Source organism: Euprymna scolopes, chromosome 23 (assembly GCF_053919585.1).
Source record: "Euprymna scolopes isolate OS-2025 chromosome 23, ASM5391958v1, whole genome shotgun sequence".
NCBI classification, from domain to species: domain Eukaryota; kingdom Metazoa; phylum Mollusca; class Cephalopoda; order Sepiida; family Sepiolidae; genus Euprymna; species Euprymna scolopes.
Window position 1 is genome coordinate 106,395,815 of NC_136504.1, and position 23,172 is coordinate 106,418,986.

The following is a 23,172-nucleotide window of genomic DNA, read 5'->3' on the forward strand; positions in this document are numbered from 1 at the left end:
AATAACTACAGATACTAGTGTTTCATCCTTTCGGGAATCATCAGTGCATATATATGTACCTATTTACTATGCCTCCCCACGGGACAGAGTTAGACACCAGGGTCGTTTTTTAATGTGGAGAAAAGGTACAAAAATAAAAATTGTCTTAGTTGTGAAGGATTTCTCCTCCACCGAAAGAGAACAAGAAATAGAAGTGCAGCATCAGAAGAACAGATGGTATTTATTTGCTCCCCCACCGAGCAAATTAGGCACAAGGCTGATTTTTAATGTGAGGAGTGAAGGGAGGGGGAAGGGGAAAAGGGGACCAGCTCCCGAGAGGTGGGAAATGGGAGCTGGTTAAAGGTCAGACATGTGGGGTTGCCCCCACATCTGGTCTTTGCTAGTCATAGCTTGCAGTATCTGCCGGAACAGATGGTATTTATTTGCTCCCCCACTGAGCAAATTAGGCACAAGGCCGTTTTTAATGTGAGGTAAAAACCAGCTCCCCTAAAAGGGGTCACTCTGGTTACCAAAAATAATAATTGTCCCAGTATAGAGGGTCTCCCCTCCATTGACTGGTACAAATTATCTTAAGTGCAGTATCTGCCAGAACAGATGGTATTTATCTGCTCCCCCACCGAGCAAATTAGGTACAAGGCCGATTTTTAAAGTGAGGAGTGAAGGGGAAATGGGGACCAACTCCCCGGGGAGTAGGGGAGCTGGATAGTGACAATTGGTATGAAGGGTTGCCCCTACATTGACCAAGGTCTTATATGTGGAGTTGCCCCCACATATGGTCTTTGCTTGCAGTATCTGCCGGAACAGATACTACACTTTGATCTTGTCCAGAAGGCCAGTGCATATATATGTAAGTGATGTCTGTGTGTGAGGAATGGTCTCTACCAGACTCTTATCTCAATTTTGGTCTACAGACTTTCAACTTGATATATATATATATATATATATATATATATATATATATATATATATATAAGTGTGTATGTGCGTGTGTACATTTTCCAACGCAATATCTGTCAATTTTCAGTCTACAGACTCGAAATTTGATATACAGGGTACTGAGATTTGAGAAAATCTTTGTAATCCGTTTTCGGCCAGAAATTTGGTTGTTAAGGGGTCAAAGTTCAACAATGTATGTGTATGTTTGCATGTCTGCCTAAAACTTTCGATAGAGGCGACAGATTTTACCAAGATCAGTGAAATGCAAGTATGTATATATTTCCCTCAAAACCTCTGGCCTTGTTGGAGGGGAGACTAAAACTTGCTATGGTTTCAAATGATCTGAAATAACAGCAAGGGGAGACTTGATTCCAAATTTCCATTATATTATTCTTTTTTATATTTATATCAGATACATATCAATGACTAATATTTCTCATATGCTATATTGGTTTTCAATCGTACCCTATTTTCAAAGGAGGGAGATATAACATAAGAAATATTCATCATTGATATGTATTTGATATGAATAAAAAATAATATAAAGAAATTTAAAATAATATAATGGAAGTTTGGAATCAAGTTTTCCCTTGCTATTATTTCAGATCATTTGAAACCATAGCAGCAAATGTTTGCCTCCCCTCCATTAAGACCAGAGGTTTTGGGGGAAATAACATATTTTCTAATTCATATGCAAAACTAGGAAAACAAATGACTGATTAAAACATTTTATGACTGTAAAATGAGGTTTATAAATTTTACAAAAAAATTGACAAATGACAAAAAATTAGAAAAAAAAAAAAAAAAAAAAAAAAAAATGGATGTGCCCTTTAATGTGCGTCAGAAAAGGCAAAGGTTACACTAACTATTACATAAATTAAGCTAAAGGCTGCTAAAAAAAATTTAAAAAAAAAAAAAAAAAAAAACACCCTAGTTTGTCAAAATCTAATAGCTGGTTATTTATTTCTAAAAGGTTAAAAGAAGGTGCCAAAAATAAGCATTGGATGACGGATAATCCCCTTAATGTGCGACCTTAAGGGCAAATATCACACAGTGCACTACACAATTCAGATCATTACCTTTCCAACGAGCCTTCATTTGTTAAATTCTGACTAATCGTTGCTGAAATATGAAACTTATAAAATTGCTAAAAAAGATGGTATATCTAAACCTATGGCCTTGATGGAAGGGTTGGTTGGTTGGTTGTTTTTGTTTTACGGCATATCAACCCTTTTCGGGTTATTTAATGCTGAATCCAAAGATTTTGAAGAAATTTTTTTTAATAGAATATATTCGTTGTTTTCAAGTCGGTTTCTATTTAACCCATAGTTGGGACCCTAACAGGTACTACCACTCTGGGTCAGAGTGGACCTGAGAGCAATGGTAATTAAAGGGTGGCTCCACACTCCCCAAAGCCCACAAGCTGGGGCCTCACCACTGGATATAGTTTAAGGTCATATCCAGGACCCCTTGATGGAAGGGAGACTAAAACTTGGTGCTATAGTTTCAAATGACCTGAAATAACAGCAAGGGGGGGGGGACTTGATTCCAAATATTTCTCATATGTTATATCTCCCCTCTTTCGGAAATAGGGTACGATTATGAATATCTCCAGTATCAAATAAGCTTTGTACACTGAAATTTACTTTATGTATGAAAACCAAAGAGGGGAGATATAACATGTGAAAAATATTTGGAATCAAGTCTCCCCTTGCTGTTATTTCAGATCATTTGAAACTATAGGCCAGAGGTTTGGGAAAATATCAGATATTTTTTAATTCATATGCAAAACTAGGAAAACAAATGACTATGATTGAAACATTTCATGGCTGTAAAAAAGTGCCAAAAATAGGCTCTGGATGATCCCCTTAATGTGCGACCTTCAGGGAAAATGTTATACAGCCCACTACACAATTCAGGTTATTACCTTTCCAATGAGCCTTTATTTGTTAAATTCTGATCAATAGTCGTTAAGATTTGAAACTTATAAAATTGCCAAAAAAGGTGAGAGATATATATATATATATATATATATATACATACATACACACACATCGCCAGTATGAAATGCTCAGATCTTTTGATTTTAGAAGATTATAATACTATTCTAAGACTAAAATTTTATGACAATTAGCAAAAAAGACCCTATATTTTCAAACAAATAAAATATGCCCAAATTTGCCTACATTTGTATGTGTAGTGTCCTGGCAGGCCAGCTTCAGTTTTGCTGCTTTGGGATAAATTTTACTTGCGGGTTTTTTTGGCTTGGTTGTCTCTTCTGTGGCCTTGCCAAGCCACTGATTAGAGAGAGAGGATTAAAGCCTGTGAAACAAATTCGATTCGGTTTTTAGCCAGTAAAAATAACCGCTAAGAAGTCAAGATTGAAAAAATTGGAACTTGGAAAGCATTAAAGTGGTCTTATATGCATGCACAAATATACATTTATAGGTTAAACAATGCTATTTTTTAATGTTTTATATGCGTATGGATATGGCTCAGAGGGTAACGAATATGTTTTGGTTTCAATTCTAGCTGATAACACCCAAGTCATTTTTTGTTATTTTACTTTTGAAATCACTACTATATATTGGGTACAATCATGGCCCTCTGTAATAACATTAAGGCGGCCTAGGAACTAACTCATGTAATCTGCTGACGTCATTGAATTTGGTGCTGTGAATCTGCTCACGTGCTCCAAGAAACAATTGGAAGTAGATAATATCTAATGACAAAACTGTTTGAGGATTTAGTAAAGAAGCCAACAAAAAAAAAAAAAAAAAAAAAAAAATTTAAATATATAACAAATAAATGTTATCAAAAGCAAGATAAGTTACTCTTCTACCTATCTGGATAAGTTTTGTGTTTTAACAGAATCTTTTATTCGGTTTGAAAAAGAACTAACTAAACTAATTGTTAAAGTAAACAGGCAATTGAAACAAAAACACTGCTAGAAATCCAACCAGGAAGTGTCCCAGTGCCAATTATTGGGCTAATTTTTATCAGTATTTTATCTATTTTTTCGAATTTTGAACCATTTTTAATGCTCTGAAGATAGCATGTTTTCGTCAGCAAAAACATAATTTCTTGCCAAGTAGAAAATAGGAAAGATGAATCTACGCAGGTAAACGTCATGAAAATAAAACAAACTATTAATAGAAAGACTTTCAGCATGACAGTGAAGGGGTGAGATTTTGCTGATTGTTGGGTTGATCAAAGGTATTTACATTGAGGAAGCACAAGTGCAGCATGTTCATCAGATGGAAATATGTAATAACGATGTAGGGAACCACTGCAATAAGTGCCCACGGTTGGCATGTGCCTTCTGTAGAAAAGCACTGGCACTCTAACCTGTGAAACTCATCCAATAAGAAAAATAACAAATACAAATTTAGGCGCTATCGTGCTTCGAGGTGGCAGTATAAAAAGACGTTTATTTTGTTTAATGGCAGTGATATTATCTCATACACATGAGGTTGACGACAGTTAGGAAGAGGACAAAAAAAAAATACGATGGCTGCTTGGAAGCAAACGAGTGGTAAAAAAGAAAAATGACTTTTGTAAGTGCAATATTGAGTTAAGAAAAGTTTTGACCAATTTTTTTCTTTCTCTACTTTGAGAACAAGCCAATGTTTCATCGAACACTAACACAAATTTGACACCAAATGAATTAACCCCGACTAAAATAGGGATTAATTCCCGGGGGGGGAAAAAGTTATCAACAATCTTCCATATCTCATTATTATTCTTCTTGCATCGGGGTATGTTCATGCCATAGATGAAATCAGTGTTCTCCACAGGCCTCGGCCTATTGTTGGTCAAATTCCTCTGAAAAACATCACGTGATTTTGAACTTCCCCAGCACAGTCGCATCTGACTCGCCTGTTTGCACGTTGTCCTTAGATCATCCGCATAGTTGTAGTCGAATAACATAACTCTTAATACCATAGAATCGTTGATCTGCTAGAGACACATCCTCCTCCATGGTCATCCAACGTCCTGCTGCTGACGTCATCAGAGTTACCTTCTCCTAGATTTATGTCCTAACTATGACTAGGGGTGCATCTCTCCCAGTGAATTAATGCGCCTCTAGATACCAACACGGATCTTATATTAATTTATATTAATTTTAAGATCTTCTAGTAATCTCATAAAACCAGCACAGGGATGCGATATTGCAGTAATGAGACATTAATTTATTTTCTTTTTTTAATTTAAAAATATCAAATTTGGTTGGATCACTTTTCTTTTCTTTTTCCTTAAAGTTGGTTGTGTGTTACGGCAACTAAAATGTTGATATTAAAACTCAAGATGAGAACAGTAATTTGCATCATCCATACAACGTAATTGTTTTGTTTTTTTTCAAATGTACAATTTTTTTTTTTCAGGTTACCATTTTCTGTGTGTAATGCTACCCAACACATTGTATGTATACGTCACAAGACCAAGAATAGAAAAGATCTATTTTTCTTTGTAACACAACATTTATTTCAGCATTGTTACAGCTGTGTCTTCTTTCACATAATCTCAAACGTTATCTCATTCCGTGCTCCACATCTCTCCCGTGATCATCCTCTTTCTCCTTTTTAGTAATTTTTTTCTTTACTGGTGCATGCATTTGCATGTAGTAGTCAATGTTATGTTATGAGGGTGTGAATGTTTTTGAAATTTTGTGCATATAAAAACGTCCTATCATAAACAAAGTCACCTGTCCACATGATGAACTATGGAATCTACATTTTGATTTAGGCACAGATAAAGAGTGGGGGAAATTACTGAGAGTGGTTTTAGCTAGACGGGTGTTTATCATGAAGGATTGGCGAGGGGGGACCAGAGATTGGAGCTCGGACGAGCACTTGCCATGGAAATAATGATAAAACAAAGACAGGCTCGCAACGTCTCTTCTGTGGGAGAGAGGTTGCAGGGAAGAGAAGAGAGCATTCCCCACTAAGCCACAAGTTTTTTGATGCTCCAGCCCAGATGTGGCAACAGTACTCCATCTTTGGACATACTTGGCTTTTATAGAGACAGTTCACTACTGATGCAATTCTCTAACTATATCAATCTAAAATATCCTGAAAATTACATAGTTTTATAGAGAAATATCTTCTCTTTAATAATCCGTGGCAGTCATTTCTAGACAAATAAATCAAGGTATGCACTGAATAAAAATGAATGTTCCTTTATAATTAAAAATTTTTTTTTTATTATTGTTTTTTGTTTAAGGGCATGTCAACCATTTTTAATCATTTCAACCACATTCAGTCATTTGAGAAAAAAGGTTTTATCCTTCGCATTCTTTATATCTTCAAAGATTTATTTATAAAATTTGTTCGACTTTTTTAGAAGAAAGTTGCTTTGGACTTTTTTAGAAGAAAATTGCTTTGGACTTTTTTTTAGAAGAAAGTTACTTCGGACTTTTTTTTAGAAGAAAGTTGCTTCGGACTTTTTTTTAGAAGAAAGTTGCTTCGGACTTTTTTTTAGAAGAAAGTTGCTTCGGACTTTTTTTTAGAAGAAAGTTGCTTCGGACTTTTTTTTAGAAGAAAGTTGCTTTGGACTTTGCACAACATGATTGAGTTTTACAAAAGTAAGTGGGTAGGAGATAACATCAATGTTTGGCATATTTTTGGTCAGGAAGCCAGTATCTTTAGATAGTTTGATCTGATATCACCGGATATCCTAACAGGTATTACCACTCCGGGTTGAAGTGGACCTGCGAGCAATCGTAACTAATGTGCAATTCAACATTACCCACAGCCCCCTACTTGATGCCTTGAAATAATAATCAGGACTTTTTTTTTTAATAAATTAAAGCAAAGAAATTTGGTACTATAATATATTGTTAAATTTTTTTTTAATAAATTAAAGCAAAGAAATTTGGTACTATAATATATTGTTAAATTTCTCATAATTTTGCATGTTTGAAATTATCAGATTTGTTTTTTTTCCATTAATGAATGAAATGCAGGATTTAAGTTGTTTAAATAGATTTTCTCTTCCAAAAGCTTTATCAAAGTTGAAGTGGGGAGAATACAAAATTTTTTTTTTTTAAAATAACATTGCAATCAAAAAATACTTACATCAATCGTCATCGACTTTTGTCTTTCAGCTTTCTTCATGCCTGCAATGAGAAAAAGAAAAATTTGTAAAAAAAACTTTGTTAAAAAAGGGGGTGGGGAGCACATGCAAAAAAAGTCGCATCGAAAATATATCTCATCAATGTAGATGTGAAATCGACTGTGGATATAAGTGTGAGCATCCTTAACCTGATGATTCTTACAGTTTTTTCATATGTCGTTCACACTGATAAGAATTCTAAATTTGGGGGTGCTAATTTTTTTTATAACAAGATCTAGTTCTAATCACGTATTTCTATCATATATTTAGATGAATAAATACAAAAGTTTTCTCTTCCTTTAACACATATTACCACAAAAATGGGTTACTATTATTTCAATCAATAATACAACATATTTTGACATACTATATACTAGCAGGACCTGTGGAAATTTCACAGCAGCATCTTTCATATGTAATATCTTCTTTTTTTTATCTACTACCTGTATACGAGGTGCCTTCAATAAGTTTCAAGACATTTTTTGTACAGGCATTTAAAAATGTTGAAGAAAATTCAGTATGTTATTACTATACATCTTATGAGATGACTGACCAATTTTTATGATTTCAGGTTCAAATGGACAACTACAGCAGGAATTGGAATACACCCTACTAAAGCCCGATTGTCACAGTTGGTGAATTTCAAAAATACAATCTGGATGGGAGGACACTTTAGAAGAACGATATACAATAAAATTCTGTTTTAAACTTGAAAAAAATGCCACAGAAACGTATGGAATGCTTCAGACAGTTTTTGGACCATCTTGCATGAATCAAGCATTAATTTTTTTTGAGTGGTATAAGAGATTCAAGGAAGGCAGGGAGTCGCGAGGAATGATAAGAGGTATGGTAGAAATAAGGAACTCAGAACACCAGAGTTGATTAGCCAAATAAGACATTTCATGGATAAAAGCCATCGTGTGTCTATAGAGATAAATGCAGTTTGATGTCAGTGGGAGAACTGTACACACAATTATTCACAACGAACTGAAGATGCGGAAAATTTGCACAAAGTTTGTCTCAAGGATGCTCAGAAAAGATCAGAAAGACAGACATTGTCATGACAGCAGGGAAATGGTTGAGCTGATCAATTCAGATCCCGCAGTCCAGACCTTGCTCCCTGTGATTTTTGATTAATCCCTAAGCACAAAGAAAAACCTTAGAAGCTGTCGTTATGAGACGATTGAGGAGATGAAAGAGACTGCGACGAGGGTCATTGACACGCTTACGCAAGAGGACTTTCATGAGGTCTTCTAGAAGTTGCTGGAATGATATAAGTGCATTGCAGCCGGAGGAGATTATTTCAAAGAGGACTACAGTTTCATGCATGTACTAACAACAAAAAGTGCCTATACAAAAAAGTATGGAAACTTATTGAAGACACCTATTACCACCAAAACGGGTAACCATTATTTGAATAAATACATATCTTGAAACACTAGCAGGACCTGTGGAAATTCCGCAGCAGTACCTTTCATATGTAATATACTGCTGCTGCTGGGCATTCTGTGGTTTTCAGCATGGAGACCTCCCCACGGGACAGAGTTAGACACCAGGGTCATTTTTTAACATGGAGAAAAGGTACAAAAATAAAAAAAGTTGTCTCAATTGTGAAGGACTGCTCCTCCATCGAAAGAGAACAAGAAATGGAAGTGCAGCATCTGAAGAACAGATACTACACTTTGATCTTGGCCTTGTTAAAACTGTAAAAGTATTTGTCCAAGTAATCTGATTTATGTAGTGTAAGAATACATCTGGTTATTATGGTTTATCTCCAATATCCTTATAGGAGTCTGTGACATATTTCTATTGCATGGATGCTCGGTACCAACGGAAGCCCCATATATCTATATCATCTTTAGACAGAACAGATACTACCCTTGGATCCTAGCTAAAATCAAAAAAAATCCGCTTAAAGAAAGAACGGCCTTATTTTGACCAAAGTAAACACTTATACCACATAACATCACAAATGCATTTGAGAAGTTTTATCACTGCACAAACAGAAAAGCTCAGCCAATAAAAATCAACTGTAGATTCTTTTATAAGACAGGGGTGCATTCAAAATGAAGGTTTCTTTTTAGAGCACAACTGAACCATGACACTTGACTTTTTAAGTCAAGAGATTATGTAAAAATAATTTCATAAAATCAACAGTTGGTTCTTTGAGAAGACAAAAATGTGTTCAAAATGAAGTTGTCTGTTTAGAGAACACTTGAACCATAAATCTTGACTTTTGCCTTTTAAACTTTAAGTGAAGCCATTATTTAAAGATAATTTTATAAAATCAACAATAGATTCTCCACAGTGCAATATAGACTACAACGTAATGTGGACTAAACCACTGCAGGGAGGCATGCAAATCTTCCTTCCCCTGTACACCACGGTGGCTCCCCAACTAGATCAATTTGATTTTAAAAAATGGGAAATTCCTCAGATTTCAACAACAACAGAAGTATGGGAGTGGAAATCCTCATTCAATTCCAAACATTGGATCATCTTAGGTTGAGCACATTCGGAAGTGATATACAAATTACCATTAACGTATGAAGCGATGCTCTTTGTATAAACAAATTAAGCTTAGGTATTTGGACAATGTCAAAACATTATTAATTCACTGCCCGCATAGCAGCGGTCGTATAGCGCAACGGTTAGAAGCTTCGACTCGTTTGGGCGATCGGGTTTCGATCCTAGCTTGAGGTAGTTGCTTGTCTAGCCGCACTGATGAGCTGTGAAACAGCACTGTATGTGGATGACTGTGATGATGTTCCTGCATTGATGATTGTGAAAGCATAAAACACTAGTTTCTGTAGATATAAAATTATTAACACACACACACACACACACACACATCTATCTATAAAAGTGAACGTGTCTGTATCTGTGTGTGCGTGTGCGTGTGTACATTTCCCTACGCAATAACTTTGTCAATTTTAAGTCTACAGACTCGAAATTTGATATATAGGGTACTGAGATTTGGGAAAATCGATGTGATCGGTTTTCGGCCAGAAATTCGTCTATTAAGGGGTTAAAGTTCAACGATTTGACCTTTGAGAACTCTACCAAACCCCTCTGACAATTTTCGGTCTAAACACTTGAAATTTCAGATATAGGTTCCTTGGACATGGATCTAACTTAATAACTTGATTAGAGCTCAAAATAAATGTTAAGGGGTCATAATAGGAGTCAAAGTTAAAAAAAATGGACCGTTTTGTTTTTTTTTCTCAACATACACCTCCAAATACCCGGGCAACGCCGGGCACCCCTGCTAGTATATATGTGTGTATGTGTTTTAAACCAATGGTTTCTTTATTTTTTTTACCGCACTCCATCCGTTTCATTATTTTACATTTCACTTTCACGCTAATATGATCCTTTTCATACTTAGTTTCTTTAAATACTTTACAGGCAAAATTTTTTTTCATGTATTTTGCTAACTCCTCTGACGAGAAGAAAAGTATTTTTTCAAAACTCCATAGATTAAAGTCTTTCAGCTCTGTTTGTGTTTCCTTTCTGAATAATAAATATGTGTTTAACTCTTGCTAAAGTGTTTCTCAACATGTTTTATTAAACCTAGTTGGAAGCCTAGCATTGCCCGGTCATGCCATACGCTTAAATATGATATTTTAACAATAGATTATTATATATTATGAGGAATAATTTGCCAGATGCCTTGGTTGGGCAAAGACTAGGGGAACCAACCCCAAAAATCAAACACCACTGCCTTGTGAGCATTATCACATCAAAAGGCTAAGAGATGGGAACGCTGACTTCAAATCCTACTACTCATCCAGAAAGAAAAGGCATAGTGGCGGACACAATAGAACGACTGTCTACCTCACTGAGATTACTTTCTGCCAGAAGCTGCGGCCTCCTCTGCTGCCAGTCGTCGCAAGTTTGCTCCACTGGACATGAGCATTAGAGGTTCAGAAGATGTCTATCTGATGCGCAACAGATACTGCACCTAAACTGCGCAAACAAGTTTGGAGCCAAGGTTGAAAGTCCTGTGGCAATGGAGTAAGATTACGCACCGAGGGATAAAGCACTGAGGCCTCGACTAGTCATCGTCAAGACTGACGGACTGCATCATGAGGATAAATATTTTAAACACCAGACAGCTATTTGCCTAATTTGCATAACTTTTTTTAACAGTTTATCATAATTTTATGTTTGGTGTTATTTTATTTTGTGAGTAATAGTTTTGTCGAACTGAGCAAGAGTTCGTTCATAGAATACGTAAAGGGGAAGAGTGACTTATCACCACCCTATCGTAGATCTCATGTTTTTTCTATTTTTCAAATCAGGTGAATGCCTTGATCATATAGACAAATATTTTGCAGGCTTTTTTTTTTTTTTTTTTAAAGGATTTCTAAATTATAAGAGAGAGAAAGAGAGACCAACCCACCACACACACACACACACACTCGGGTAACTTGATTTTTTTTTTTTTTTTTTTGCTTTCTTTTCATTTCTTTCCTGTCTCATTTCAAAAGAAATTTGTATGAAAATGTTAATGTTTATTTATATGAATAAATGTGAAATTTTAGTCTCGTGTTTACAAAAAACTTCTGAACGACAATTATTTAAAATTGGAGTTTTTAGCAGCAAACTTTGCACAAATCTATAATTCTGTATTGTTTTATATATTTTTTTTTTATTTCTCTCATATCTAGATTTTTTTTGTTTTGCTTTGTGTTAGTACTGACCTATGGTGGGGCCTGCAGTAATGGATTTTGACCTCCACTAGACACGATTATGAACTTTATCCAGAGGAGGGCTGATTTTACAGAGGAAATTTTTTTAAAAGTCACTCAAAATAAATGTCGTGACGACATCCATTTGCAAATCGTAGATATTATAATCTAGGAAGTAAAAGAAACTTCTAAATAAATAGAACCTTGTCGAGAAGCCCGGCAAAAAAAGCCTTTCTTGGACATACAAAAATGTGAGTGCCCGTTTTGCCTTTTATATGTAAGATTTCCCCCTAAACCTCTGGACTTGATGAAGAGACAAAAACTTGCTGCTATGGTTTCAAATGATCTGAAATAATAGCAAGGGGAGACTTGATTCCAAATATTTCTCAGATGTTATATCTCCCCTCTTTGGTTTTCATACATCAAGTAAATTCCAGAGTATAAGAATTATTTGATACTGGGGATATTCATAATCGTACCCTATTTCCAAAAGAGAGAAGATATATAAGATCATTTGAAACCATAGCAGCAAGTTTTAGTCTTCTCTCTAAGGCCAGAGGTTTTGGGGAAATATCAGATTTTGTAATTCATATGCAAAACTAGGAAAACGAACGACTATGATTGAAATATTGGTAAAGGTGCAGTATCTTTCCACCCACGAAAAATCCTTTTAAATTACCACTATTAAAGGTTTTCGAAGGTGATGAAAACGAAAATAACAGTTAAAATCTCAGAAAACGAGTAGTTTCCAAGATATAAATTAGTTTTAAAAAGTGGGGGATCACTTTTCTATATAAATTTAACATAAAATGAGCAGAGTATCTGCCATCTCATCATCAGCCTCTCTTGCGGTTGGCAATTTCAAATGAGAATTAAAATTTCATGAGAACATCATTAACTCCATATATGTCCGAACTATCTGAGCTGCCGTTTCATCTTGCCGTCAATTGGTGCAATGGCATAGTGGTTACAGATGCAGTCAATACAGACTTGGTTGAAGAGTGATTTACATGGTGGCTCTTTGGCTATGATCATAGCATAGTACCTGTGTTATGTTGTGGGCAAGGCTAAGGGTCAAAAGGATTATTATAATTGTTAGATTATTTAGGCTATAGCATAGTACCTGTGTTATGTTGTAGTGGGCAAGGCTAAGGGTCAAAAGGATTATTATAATTGTTAGATTATTTAGGCTAAAAAATTATTCAGATAAATGTCTTAAAGAAAAGAATGTTTGGTAAAATATTTTACGGGGAAATTTTGACTAGAGTAAAAATATTATAAATAGAGGAAAAGCACAAAAAAAGCTTGTTTTGAATTTGGTTTAGTAAACAATGACGTGACTTATGGGACAAACAAGATTGTCCACTCTAGCTGACATAAGACACGTAAGCCAGGAGAAATCAGAATTAGGTTTTTAGCCTGTAACGGGAAGTCGAATGAGAGGAGTTATGAGTTAGCTAGACTGGGTTAGTTAGCAGACAGGAGTTGTCTCTGGGGTCCAATGGGAGCATCTACGGACCAGCTAAGGATAATGTAGGAAGAAGTGCTGCATATTCCAAGACGCGGAACATTTTGTAAATAAAGATCTGAAATGATAACTCGTCATTTTGGGTGTCCCTTTCGAAATAGGATGCCGTCATTTCAGGTGCCCGCTGTTAGAGGAGAGAGAGACAATGAATAAGGTATGCGTTAAGCAGACAAGGGTTTATTCGTACTTGTTAAAGATTGTCCGTCATTGTCTTGTTCGTTATTTTACTATGTGAAAACGCCGTCATACACATAGAAAGACTATTATATATATACCCGTAACAGATCGACACGTACAGACACCCCATATACAAAGAAAAGCAACTGTCTTTATAATTCCAACCACTAGACGATACACGAGTATCAATTACAGAAACATGTCTACCTTATATACAAGAGAAAACAGACATGGATAAATAAACTCGAAACATGTTGTTTGAAATGTTAACTCCCGAGATTCAGTGGAGTATTTTTGCTATCATGACATCTCTTCAGTTTCCTCTTTGTCACCAGATGGTAATTGATCCTGATCTTTTTTTACATACATATAATTACATAGGTCACTGGAAGTGTTGTGTCAATTGAGCTATGCTCCATTGATGCGTGCAGTGACTTCACCGAGGATGTTAATGTAAACACTGAGCATGAAGTCAAGATATATATATATATATATATATATATATATATATATAAAGGCAATCATGAAGGGAAGACGTATTCCTTCGGAATTTTTTTTTTTTTTTTTTTTTTTTTTTAAATATAAAAGACCGAGGAGAAAAGGAAAATGGATAGCAACTAAAAAATAAAAGTAGGGGAATAAAAAAAAAAAATCAAAACGAGTCAATTGACATGTTTCGCCCTCACTCATCAAAATTGGAATCGAGGAATTTATTTTTTTTTTTAGTAATTTGTTTTCCTTAAATAAAATCTAAAGAGACGGGAGCAAGAGCAATTATAAATTCATTCCCATAAGAGATGGGAGCAAGAGCAATCATATGGGGATGAATTTATGATTGCTCTTGCTCCCGTCTCTTTTTTAGATGTTATTATTAAGGAAAGCAAATTACTAACAAAAAATTAAAAAATAAATCCCTCGATTCCAATTTTGATGAGTGAGGGCGAAACGTGTCAATTGACTCGCTTTGATTTTTTTTTTTTTTTTTTTTTTTTTATTCCCCTACTTTTATTTTTTAGTCGCTATCCATTTTCCTTTTTTTTTTTTTTTTTTTTAAATATAAAATGAATTCCGAAGGAATACGTCTTCCTTCATGATTACCTTAAGTTTTGTACCCCCAAGAAAATCATGAAATATATATATATATATATATATATATATATATATATATATATATATATATATACACACACACACACACACTAGCGGGGGTATCTGGCGTTGCCCGGGTGTTTGGAAAAAAAAAAAAATGTTTGTAGGCAGGCTCAAACTCATGATGCAAAGGCGGAAAAAAAAGTGAAAGAAAATGTGACATCTTACCGCTACGCTATGAAGCCACAGGAAATGAAAAGTGTTTAAATTTAGCGATATCAATCAAAAAGTTGACTTGCATAAATAAGTTAAGAATCACGCAGGTGCAGAAATGAACGTTTATTTGTTTCCCCACGATGTTGGGGAAACCAAGCTCCCCCGAAAAAGGGGGGGACTTTCAAAATGAATAGCAATTGTCTGTCTGATTTTTTTCTTTTTGAGGTGGTGTTTATTTGGTAATTGTGGGCTGGTAGACCAACACAAAACCTACCTTAAAAACTTACGTGTTAATAAAAGTGATCCCCCACTTTTTATTCTGATCAAATGGATCAGAGAGGATTGCAGATTGCATTGTAATGATGACTGAACTTATGCATTCATCACCTGAAAGTTTCATCTCTGTTACAGATACTAACAGTGTGCAAAACTAAGAAAGCAATGCCTGTCATGGACATGCTTCAGAAGCAAGGATACATCAAATTCCCCCCACATTGATCAAAGCTAATTGCCTTTCTGGACATCTCGACACGAAAGGCCGCGGACAGCTTTGCTTCGATGAGTTTCGCTTTATTTATATGAAAGACGAACAAACACGCGAAAGGACGGAATAGAGGGAATTTTTAAAAGTCAATTAAAATAAATGTATAGATGATGTCCATTCATAGATATTATAATCTAGGAAGTAAAAGAAACTTAAATGTAACCTTGTCGAGAAGCCCGGGCAAAAAAAGCCTTTCTTGGACATACAAAAACGCATGCGCCTGTTTTGCCATATGCCTACATATATATATATATAAAATGAACTCCTTTTTTTCCCTCTGATTTTGACCTTAATAGGATTAAAAATCAAGACATTTCATGCAAATGTAATATGCACAAACTGTAGCACAATATCTGAGGTGTGTTATAGGCCTACTACCTATCCACTTCCTCGATAATCGTAGATTCCTATATTCTATCTGCTGAGAGTTCACAACCAAAATCGGTTAAGATTAATGGAAGTGGTAAAATCTTTTCTCATTAAAAAATTCCTCCTTTGCCCGCCACCACTTAACACCGTTGTGGGATTGTCCACAAGAGACAGTTACGAAGGAACACCAGTTTGAGTTTTCTTTACTTCGTAGTTGCTTAAAAAAACTGGAATGGAATTTTAATTCTACTCGGTGAAATGCACTATGTAGTTAGTTAACCAAATCGAAGGGTTATTTACGCCATTTTTTTCGCTTCATTTCGTTTTGTAGTTGATTAAAAAAACTGGAATGGACTGGGTGAAACGCACGATGGAGTTAACCGAATTGAAGGGTTATTATGCCATTTTTTTTTTTTTTTTTTTTCGCTTTTCACTGTTTTGTTTTTCCGAACACGTCCATTTTTTTTCCATGATTTATGCTTTCTGTTTTTCCGATTTCTTTTTTAAAGTTTTATGTTTGTTCGCGTTTTTTGTTTTTTTGTTTTGGTGATTCTTTACAAAAGTTAAGTTTTTATTTTTATATTTAAACAGGCTTATTCTTTACTTTACCCACCCACCCACCCCTTACAAACACACCCAAAAAAAAAAAAAAAAAAAAAAAAAAAAAAAAAAGGGCAATGCCGGGTACCCCCTGCTAGTATAAATAAATAAATATATATATATATTTCCCTCAAAACCTCTGGCCTTGATGGAGGAGAGACTAAAACTTGCTATGATTTCAAATGATCTGAAATAACAGCAAGGGGAGACTTGATCCCAAATATTTCTCATGTCATATCTCCTCTCTTTGGTTTTCATACATAAAGTAAATTTCATAATCGTACCCTATTTGCAAAAGAGAGGAGATATATATTTAAGATCATTTGAAACCATAGCAGCAAGTTTTAGTCTCCTCTCCAAGGCCAGAGGTTTTGGGGAAATATCAGATTTTGTAATTCATATTCAAAACTAGGAAAACAAATGACTATAGTTGAAATATTGCTAAAGGTGCAGTATTTTTTCACCAACAAAAAAATCCTTTAACATTACCATTATTAAAGGTTTTCGAGGGTGCTGAAAACGAAAATAACAGTTAAAATCTCAGAAAACGAGTCGTTTCCAAGATATAAATTAGTTTTAAAAAGTGGGGGATCACTTTTCTATATAAATTTAACATAAAATGAGCACCCATTTTTTTTTGGGGGGGGGGGGGATCTTTTTTTTTTTTTTTTTTAGAGATGGTGTTTATTTGGTAATTGTAGGCTGGTAGACCAACACAAAACCTACCTTAAAAACTTACACGTTAATAAAAGTGATCCCCCACTTTTTATTCTGATCAAATGGATCAGAGAGGATTGCAGATTGCATTGTAATGATGACTGAACTCATCACCTGAAAGTTTCATCTCTGTTACAGATACTGACAGTGTGCGAAACTAAGAAAGCAATGCCTGTCATGGACATGCTTCAGAAGCAAGGATACATCAAATTATTCCATACAGAAAAAAATTGAACTTATCCCCATTCATTAACATCTGTTGAATGGTCATGAAGCCAATGCAGTCGAGGTTAGTACAGTCAGAAAATGGGTTCAATTCCAGAATGGCGACAGATATGAGTGACAAAGAGCGCTACGGACGCCTTTGCACAGTCACTACTCCATTGCTGGCAAAAGTGCATTGAGAATGGCAGTGACTATGTAGTAAAATAAATTCTAGATCACAAAATGTTGCTCATTTTAATGGTACCACTCCCGTTTTCATAGTTCTTCAACTATTTTCAAGTTAAGAAAAATGATGTATTAGTACTGCAAGTAAAAGAATGAATATATATTAGGTTATTTAATGTGAGAATATATGATGTAATATATATTAGGTTATTTAATGTGAGAATATATGATGTAATATATATTAGGTTATTTAATGTGAGAATATATGATGTAATATATATTAGGTTATTTAATGTGAGAATATATGATGTAATATATATTAGGTTATTTAATGTGAGAATATATGATGTAATATATATTAGGTTATATAATGTGAGAATATATGATGTAATATATATTAGGTTATATAATGTGAGAATATATGATGTAATATATATTAGGTTATTTAATGTGAGAATATATGATTTACTATATATTAGGTTATATAATGTGAGAATATATGATGTAATATATATTAGGTTATATAATGTGAGAATATATGATGTACTATATATTAGATTATATAATGTGAGAATATATGATGTAATATATATTAGGTCATTTAATGTGAGAATATATTATGTAATATATATTAGATCATATAATGTGAGAATATATGACGTAATATATATTAGGTTATATAATGTGAGAATATATGATGTAATATATATATATATATTAGGTTATATAATGTGAGAATATATGATGTAATATATATTAGGTTATTTAATGTGAGAATATATGATGTAATATATATTAGGTTATTTAATGTGAGAATATATGATGTAATATATATTAGGTTATTAAATGTGAGAATATATGATGTAATATATATTAGGTTATTTAATGTGAGAATATATGATTTACTATATATTAGGTTATATAATGTGAGAATATATGATTTACTATATATTAGGTTATATAATGTGAGAATATATGATGTAATATATAAGGTTATATAATGTGAGAATATATGTAATATATATTAGGTTATAAAATGTGAGAATATATGATGAATATATATTAGGTTATATAATGTGAGAATATATGATGAATATATATTAGGTTATATAATGTGAGAATATATGATGAATATATATTAGGTTATATAATGTGAGAATATATTATGTAATATATATTAGGCTATATAATGTGAGAATATATGTAATATATATTAGGTTATATAATGTGAGAATATATGATGAATATATATTAGGTTATATAATGTGAGAATATATGATGTAACATATTAGGTTATTTAATGTGAGAATATATGATGTAATATATATTAGGTTATATAATGTGAGAATATATGTAATATATATTAGGTTATAAAATGTGAGAATATATGATGAATATATATTAGGTTATATAATGTGAGAATATATGTAATATATATTAGGTTATATAATGTGAGAATATATGATGAATATATATTAGGTTATAGAATGTGAGAATATGTGATGTAATATATATTAGGTTATATAATGTGAGAATATATGATGGTCGTAAGAAAAATAAAAATGATTCAATTTTTTTTTTTTTTTTAAAGAAAAAATATTTTTTTAAATTGCCTTGTTTTAGATTTCTGTCTAACGACCTTAATATATTCTTGCATTGTTAGGATCTTTTATTAAAGCAGATATATATTCCATACAATGCTTCAAGCAAACTACATCAACATTTACCTTTTGATTAAGTTGTAATTTTAAGTTGTAGAATAAGTATTACTGAAAAATAATGTTTCTTTTATTGTCTTGACAAAAAAATAAAAATTTAATCGTTTTTTTTTAGTCATTAGTAAAAAAGAAAGCTATTTTAAAAACATTTTTAGATTTCTAATGACCCTAGTATTAGGTTGGTGCAAAAATAATGTTTTTATCATGAGATATATATACGTCAAAAAACGACATTTTTGTACCAACCTAATGTATTCTAACATTGTTATAACCTATTAAGGCAGGTGTATATATATATATATATATTACACACAATGCTTTAAGCAAATCAGTCTCTTTTAATCTCGTTAATCTATAATATAAATCTCACCTGTCTGTTTAAATGTATGCATGTATGTATATTTCGCAAAAACTTGACAGAGGTGACAAATTTTTACAAGATTGGTATCATTTTGAAGTTCAGCCTTCAAATGACAAATATCGAAAAATTGGCTAATTCCTTCACCTCCAACTGGGCACTTTTCGACAGGGAGGGGGTCGCTTTTTTCGCCAATATTTTTGAGTCATCCCCTCTTTTCGATTGACTAAACCTTCGTCACTTCCAGTTTGACGATAGACGAAACAGCAAAGACATCACTTTTTTTTTTCACATTCTTTTCTTCCTTCGTGGTAAGAGTTCGAGCCTGCCTTCTACTACTTATTTTTTTTTTTTTTCGCTCAACACACACCTCCAAACACCCGGGCAACACCAGGCTCGTAAGTTATGTTAACTTGTAACATTAGATTTGATATTTGTCTTTCGTTTTATAGAAAACAAAAAAGTCTATTTTTCCCCTTACAAAAGACATATTAGTCTCTTAATAGGAATCCTTCCAGTGGCATTAATGGCTGAAGTTTCAATATCAGTAAGTGAAATCGTATGGCTGCAGGTGTTCTACATAAGGAGAAATAATCCCATTCTGGAAACGTCACTTAATACTTGAATAACATTTAGACGTTGGCTTTTTGGCTAGGAACAAAGTGTAGTATCTGTTCTGATACTACGCATCACCTTTTCTGTCCTCAGTCAAATCCTTCATAATTGAGACAATTTTTGTTTTTGTTCATATCAAGAGTGCCCCTTTTGGGGGAGCTGGATTTTTCCCACATTAAAAAACTGATCTTGTGTCTAACTCTGCCCTCGTGGGAAGGCAAGTAAATAGGAACATTTAGAAAAAAAAAAAAAAAAAAAGTTTTTTTTTTTTTTTTTTTTTTTAATTTATTTACTTTCGACACAAAGTATCTTATTTCTAAAAATATGTTTTTATCCTTTTGAATTAAAATCAAGACTAATTTTATTTGTGCATCCATTTCAAACAAACATGGACGTTAAGATTCATTATGCAAACAGAAGTTTGTGGAGAAGAAAAGAAAACGGTAAAAGTTGGTAGAATATGAACCTAAAAGTTAATATTAACCAATGTTATAAAAAATAAATTAAAAAATGTTGGTTTAATACCAACATTTTTCTTACTTTATTGTAAGAAAATATTTACATTTTTGAAAATAGATATACATGTATGAAAATATATATGCATATATGTATTTTACAAAAAAAAAAAAAAAAACTGTCTCGCAATTAAATCAATATGAGGTCTTATGACATGTTGAAATTGAATTTCGTTCTGTTATATATTTTAATAGAAATTAGAAATAAATATGTGTATATAAAGATGAATCATGCATGCATATATATATATATGTATATATATATATATATATATATATATAAAGCTGAACGTCTGTGTGTGTATCTGGTCACGAATAGGCTCCTATATGGTTGATTATTATAGAAAACTGGTCACATATGATAGAAGATGTATCGAGACACACGAATGGATATGTTTGATCTGGCATAATGATGATTCATTAAAATTGTGGGGTCTGCGTTTGCGCATGGTCCACAAAGTATAGAAATATAAAATTAAAAAAAAAAAAACGTTTACAAGTGTTTTTGATATAGATGTACATAATACTTTGATAAGTATGTTTTAACTTAAATAGGGATGGTATAATAAAATTGTGGGGTCTGCGTTTGCGCCTGGCTTCCATAGAATGGAAATAGGCACAAACTTTAATAAAGACTTTTCATATCTATCTGCGTAAGTATACTTTGATAATTATGTTTCAGTTTGAAGAAATATGGTATAATAAAATTATGGGGTGTTCGTTCGCACCTAACCTCCATAGAATGGGAATATGTCTAAGTTTAACAAGGTTTTTTAATATAGATCCACAGAATATTGTGATAAGTGTTTCATTGTGAACAGGTATGGTATAATAAATTATGGGGTTTATCTATTTTATTTTTACTTTCATCATATTTTGCTTTGGCTTTGATATCCCCAAATTCGAAGCTATCTCTTTACAACCCTTCCTTTTCATAACTTATATTTTCATAAATCAGAGTCCATTCTCTGTAGGCTGTTTTTGAACCCAGTCAACGACGGGTACTTTTGCTAGTGTGTATGTATATATATATATATATATATATATATATATACTTGAAACTAATCTGATTGACCACACAAAACCAAACTCATTACTGATTATATATATATATATATATATATATATATATATATATATATATATTATATAAATGAATTTTTACAGTTGAAAGTGAAATGAGCCGAGTAAGAGGTATGTTGAAATTCGGTCAAGAGAAAGTGAGAGATCAAATAGATGAGTGGTGAAACAGATTAGAAAAGAGAAAGAGAAAAAAGAAAAAGAGAAAGAGAGGGAGAGAGGGGAATAGAGTAAGAAACGGGGTGAAAGAGAGGAAACCGGGGAGGAGAGGGAAACGAGGGAGAAGGGGGGGGACAGACAGAAAGGAGAGAAAGGAGAAAAAGAAAAATAGAGAGAAGATAGAAAAAAAAAAGAAAGAGAAAAGAGAAAGAGAAAAAGAAAAATGAAAACATTTAATAAGGGAAAGAAGGGGGGGACAACGAACTAACAATTGATATCTATAACAATATTCAGCAAATTAAAAAAAATGCGAAAATTGTTGTTGCACGACTTCGGAAATAACGAAAAAAATAAAAATTAAAAAAGACTATAAATAACATCTACACGCAGTTGGACAATTTAAAATAAACAGTAAAAAAAGAGTTTAAAAAGCTTCATAAAGAAATGTTTTGTAAGGGAGGAGTGATTGTTGCAAATTATACAATGGCGTATTATGAGACACTTGTCAGCTCTTTGCAGTGAGATGCCTTGGAGTATGACTAGACTAAAGATACAGTCTGATCACAAGTAAAACAATGGTAGTCAATAATCAACAAGTTCTTTCGACATGCTTGATGACAAACAGCCAATGTCTATGCCCCGATTTTCTCGGAAAGTATTCAGAATTTTATGAATAGATGAAATAAAAATAAATTTGTGCCAATTTCGACGTTCGGATTATTCAGACTATTATTCTCATCTTGGTTATTTTCACATTAACAAAAAATAATTACTTCTTTTAAAAATAGAGTTGTGATTTTATTTGAAGAATTATGTTGCATCGTGCAGCTCTGATCGAAACCATACAATTGGTATTGCGGCCAGTGTCGGAATCCAACGATTTTGGACCGGCACAATGAGTGACCACACACTGATGCATAATCATAAACTTAATAGACACTTCCGTTGAAAAAATAAAATAAAAAATACACCTGCTTAATTACAGAAACATTTGAATACTTTTTGCTATGTAGACATTTTTCATTATATTAATTACCAAGTGCCTTCAATATGTTTGCAGACTTTTTTGTACATGCATTTAAAATTGTCGCAGACTCTTGAAAATTCAGTATGTCATTGTCATACATCTTATTAGATGATCGCCCATTTTTAGGATTCCAAGTTCGAATCAACAGCTACAGCAGGAATTGGAATACACCCTACTAAAGCCTGATTGTCACAGTTGGTGAATTTCAAAAATCGCAATATGGACGTGAGGACACTTAGAAGAACTATATGCAATAAAATTCTGTTTCAAATTTGGAAAAAATGCCACAGAAATCTATGGAATGCTTCAGACTGCTTTTGGACCAT

At 33.2% G+C, this 23,172-nt stretch overlaps 1 protein-coding gene across 11 annotated transcripts in view; it reads right to left on the minus strand.

The window, feature by feature from the left end:
* LOC145246120 (phosphatidylinositol 4-phosphate 5-kinase type-1 alpha-like) overlaps positions 1-23,172 on the minus strand; it is a 397,047-nt gene that overhangs the window by 306,146 nt on the left and 67,729 nt on the right. For all 11 annotated transcript variants that reach the window (XM_080107962.1, XM_080107960.1, XM_080107967.1 and 8 more), the window contains exon 2: positions 7,014-7,054. In XM_080107962.1, coding sequence (XP_079964088.1) covers positions 7,014-7,054 — 41 coding nt within the window. The remainder of the gene's footprint in view (positions 1-7,013; positions 7,055-23,172) is intronic.